The 4,876-nt window shown below is 40.0% G+C and overlaps 1 protein-coding gene across 5 annotated transcripts in view; it reads right to left on the reverse strand.

The window, feature by feature from the left end:
- Positions 1-4,798, reverse strand: part of CTPS2 (CTP synthase 2) — a 77,795-nt gene extending 72,997 nt beyond the window's left edge. For 4 of the 5 annotated variants that reach the window (XR_663680.1, XM_009325474.1, XM_009325472.1 and 1 more), the window contains exons 1-2: positions 2,906-2,977; positions 2,264-2,469 (exon numbers count right to left, since the gene is read on the reverse strand). Coding sequence is in view for 4 of the 5 variants with exons in the window: in XM_009325474.1 (XP_009323749.1) it covers positions 2,264-2,429 (166 nt within the window). In the remaining variant the exon portion in view is untranslated. Of the gene's footprint in view, positions 1-2,263; positions 2,470-2,905; positions 2,978-4,737 lie in introns of those variants that run through there. The other variant, XM_009325473.1, reaches the window with a different exon arrangement.
- Positions 4,799-4,876: the final 78 nt, after the last annotated feature.

Genomic DNA, 4,876 nt, shown 5'->3' on the forward strand with positions numbered 1-4,876 from the left:
CACAAACATCTTAAAATTGAAGAAACGTTTTTTGAAATGACATATCACATATCAACGACATATCAGTAAAGCACATGCTGCAACTCAATCTGTGTTGTCATTCTGTGTGACTTAATATCTGAGTCATTACTTTTACATCTAATGCCTATCCCCCAGTCACATATAGTTCTGCAAATAAATTTAAGTTATATTGCCAAAATATTTAAGTGACTTAAAAATATTTAACCAGCATTTCAACAGCATGCTACAATCCTCAACTGGAAGAAAAGGGTCTCCAGGAATCATAAATCAGCAACAAATAAAACATTAATTTACACGTGGCAGCCAAAACCTGTGCTTTTATAAGCACGAATTATCACACATGTTCAAAGTGTTTCACTATAAATTCATGTTGTTTGGATCTTAATGATTAAGGCTTGCATCAGGAGTAAAGTTATGATGAATCTAAATGCTTCGTCAAACATGATCACCGTTTCTTATTCAGTTGTTTCATCTTGTATATTTGGTTCACTATGTCCGCAGCAAGGGTTAATTCTGACCCTGAAAAATCTAATGAAAATATCGTTCAGGTTCAGACTTCTCTTGGACCTCTAAAGAGTCTCTAAATTCTGAATTCAGTCAACTTCGGAAGGAACTAAAGTTGCTAGATCTTGAGGTAAGGCTAGAAAGCTCTTCAGAAAAAACATAAAATATTTTGCCATGACCCAATGAATCAATGGCTAAACAAGTTACGGGACTAATGCACAAGAAAAAAACAGAAGCAATTCCCCTGAAGGTATAGTGTAGACTACGGAAATAGATATCCCACCAAGATACAACACTCCACCTCAATGAACAGTTTAACAAAAACACCGCAATGTGTACAACAGAGTGGAAGATGTATGCCTGATCCTGTAAGGCACCGAGTACCTCCTCTGTACTAAGTTATCATTTAAGCCAACAGAGACAGAGTGGAACCAACGTTACTCATAAGCAGGCCTTGGAAGAATAAAAAAATACATTATTAAAAAACCTCTTCAGTTAACTGGAAATCATCAAATCAAAATCCTTTGACTCAATCATATTTCTGCCAAAACATTAACAAAAGAGGCTTGCCATTCTGGCTTGTGTGAATTTCTACTTACTACCCAGCAAGCCAGTGTTTCTTCACAAGCAATAAGAAACTCTTAAGTGAACAGAGGGGGAAAAAAAAAACAACTGTGTGGGAATAACATGCCATAGTATCCCCTCTCCCCTGTACCTGATCCAGGGGAGGAATACATCCTCACAATCTCAATTCATTGCAGGAGTCTTACCACCAAAGGTAAAGGCATAACTATCCCGGTCAACTGCCTAAGTAGCACCAGATGTACTTCCGAATGTGCAGGACTACTGGATTAGTTAAATTTGGCTTTTGAGAGTGGTCCGATGTGCTGTGCTCTTCCTCCACTTAAAAAGCAAAGTGGTCTTTTTTCAGTTCAGGAGATAAACACGTTTATCTCCAGTTCCAAAAATTTTGGTCTAGACTAAAAGTAAGCAGACACAATCCAACAAATAAAAAGAATTAGAAATGTCTATTGGCTGAAGGTACTTTGGAACTTTGAAAACCATTGTTTTCAATAAATGGACAAGTAACAAGACAGACAGCTGAAGGAACATTCAAAATTATAAATGCATGTCAGACTGTCTTGTACCTCATCAGCTATGTAGTCAATACAACCAACATAGCTTAGAGAACTAACCAACCAAACTAAGCATCTACTTTAAAACGGTATCACTAGTTGGCTCTCTAAGCTTCACTGATGGTTTTGACTAGATCCTCATTGTCTAAAATGGGAGCTTAAACTAACTCTCATGAAGACACACTAGAGGCACCGACAACTGACACCTAGGTAACAGCATTCACAAGTAACCGTCAAGGAGTTAAGTTTCAAAAAAGTTTTATAGTACTATTCCTTTTTTTTTTAATCAAGTTGAACTGAAGATAGGATTGACTGAGCAAGGCCTAGAGCTAGGATTTTCCCAACAAAGTGGTACTTTATAGGAAGGAAGCATCTACTCATAAAAGTATCTTCACCAAACAGGCTTCTCCTCTCTTTACTTAGAGCAGACAATGCCCTTGAGAACACATAGTAAGGAACAAACTTGCATTGCCAAATAGATTATAAAATTACTAATAACTACCATACTATCATTTCTCAAAAAATAAATAAAAAAAAAAAACCCACCACATAACTGTGAATACAAATCTTTACGCAAACGGGAACAGCACTGCCCTTCGTACCATGTTCATATGGTGAAAAGGTTCCAGCATCTATGTTTATGTAAGGATCAATTTTGATTGCAGTGACACGTAGACCACATGATTTCAGTATGGTGCCAATGCTGCTTGCAATGATCCCTTTGCCAATGCCTGAGATGACACCACCCGTTACCAGGATGTACTTCATCGGAAAATCAGCACAAGCACACTGATCTCGAGCTGGAAATCTAAAATGACAAAGATGTACATCTGATGAATGCATATTCACGCCAGGGAAGAACACAGCCTCAGTACGCAAGAAATCTAAGCTGAAAAGACCTTCAGAAACAGAAAACAAAATCACCATTTTGGAATCTGGGATTAGGATTCATCTCTCCCAGCTTATACACCAATAAGTAAGCTGAGCGCCTAAGTCCACTTTGCAGTCAGTGGAAAAACAGATACCATTTTGATACGCTGCCCTGTGGAGATGCCGAAGAGAGGCACAGTTCACCCGGCCTATTCCTCTCCTGTGACAGGAAAAGCCAACTAACTTTTAGAACCACAAGCTAGGCAAGATGAATCTCACCCTGGATTCTTTCTAAATTAAAGTTAATCATTTCACATGCGTTTTGAGAAATTAGCTCAAAGATTGTTCATTGCTACATTAGCCAGAACACTCACATTCTTCACCCAGTAGCTTTACCATCAGAAATAGCAACTGTAGCTTCAAATATCTCCTAAAATCAGAATGTTATACCATCCACTCCATTTTTCAGCAGCTTTTGCTTCTCCAACTCACAGTGTATCAAGTATTTCACCAGAAGTCTTAAAATATCCTACAGATCAATAGAACATGAGACCAGAACAGAAAAACTGAACCAAAATGTCTGTATTTATACTATGGTACATTACTGCTCAAGAGCCTAGAGTCCTTTCTTCACATGCCTACCCATTCTCCTTCTCCAGGTAATTACTGTGAGAGAAAAAAAAAAGAGAAAAAGAATCACCTAGCATCTCTGGACTATGATGCAGAGTAAGAGTTGATGCTGTTCTAGAAAACAACATTGTATCCGTTTAAAGTTTCAGATTTAGAGAAACATCTGATGTTATGGCACACATTAGCATCATGAATTCAGAAGGGCAACCCCAGACAGAGTAGCTCTGAGAGCTGTGGCATGTGGCCTTCAACATGGCCAACGTGTCAGAGTCTCTGCTTCCCTATCTAGACCCTGAAATAAATGATTCTTCACAAGAAGGAACCGCAACTATGAGTACTCACAAACACTACCTCCTGAAGACATAAACATGATAGTTAATGCATATCATGGTGCTGAAGCCTTGATCAGACACAACATCATGTTTCACAGTGCTCTACGATACTACTAGCATAAGCAACAATGGCTATTCAGATACAGAAACTTCCTCTCTTGAAAATGTTGTTTATAAGAAGGCTGGATAATTCAAACTTTTCAGTTTTTTCAAAAGGACCTGCTGTGAACAAAGAGATTCAAATATCATACTAGACAAATCATATGATTGGGGAGGGGGAATAATCTCATAGATGCTAACATATCTATGCCACCTTGCACTGTGTATGAGTATGAATGGTAAGGGATCCAGAACTATTAAAACAGTTGAGGAGACACACACCCCCCCTAAAAATTCTGGTAATTACTATCCTAACTAAAATTCTTCATCACCCTTCTTGTTGCTATAATCTGCTGTTCTCGCTGACTGCTGTTGACGCTGTCCCTGCAATTCTCCCACTTCACCTGGCTTTCACACAAGCATAGATTTTGCCACCATTTCTCCCCCCTATCTGAAACAGGATGCTGTTGTGCGTACCGCATCCATAACTGCATCCGCATTACATTCAGGCAGCTGTGGAGGCCAATCACTGGAATAATTTTTGAATAATGACAGCGTGGCTCACCACAGAGCAAAAAATTCTAGGGTCAAGCAAATCTTTCCTTACTTAAGCACCTAATTAATTCAAAACAACATGCAACAGCACGTGATCTAATGGCGCTCGGGATGAATCAAAGCAGTACGGTTCTTCAAACGCTGGCAGTAAGCAGCAGCTAGTATTTCCTTCATAAATCAGCTAGTGTAGTTGTCAACATTAACATTTCATAATCATCTAAGCCGTTTCCAAAGCTACTTCCAGAAAAAGAAAGGGGGGGAGGGAGAAATTAATTCAACAGGTATAAATCTTGAATACGCGCCACTTCAAAACCGTCAAACCCTAACACCTTGCTTACAGGAGCCAAAATGAAAAGCTCGCTGTGATTGTAGCCGAGAACACCGATTTCCCAGCAGCTTAAGCAAACACGATCATGTTTACCTGCAATAGAAACAAAGAACTCCGGGTGGTTTGGGAAGTCACTTTTAAAAGGAGAAGTCGATAGTTAGAGGAGGGAAAGCGAAAAGAGAATACCGGAGGCAAACGTCCTGCTGGGAACTGGAAGTCAGCACAAAGAGAGAGGAACACGAATTGCTCCGTTTAGTCTTACCAACGGGAGCTTGCTGTCTTCAGGGGGGATTTGGGAGCGCTCCGCCCCAAACGTGCTGCACTACAGTGAGAAAGTAAGTTGCAGCCGAGCCCGGGAGAGGGGCTCCCCTTCCCCGGCCCGGCCCGGCCCCAGCAGCCGG

The sequence above is a fragment of the Pygoscelis adeliae genome, unplaced genomic scaffold (assembly GCF_000699105.1).
Source record: "Pygoscelis adeliae isolate BGI_AS28 unplaced genomic scaffold, ASM69910v1 Scaffold386, whole genome shotgun sequence".
In the NCBI taxonomy this organism is placed as follows: domain Eukaryota; kingdom Metazoa; phylum Chordata; class Aves; order Sphenisciformes; family Spheniscidae; genus Pygoscelis; species Pygoscelis adeliae.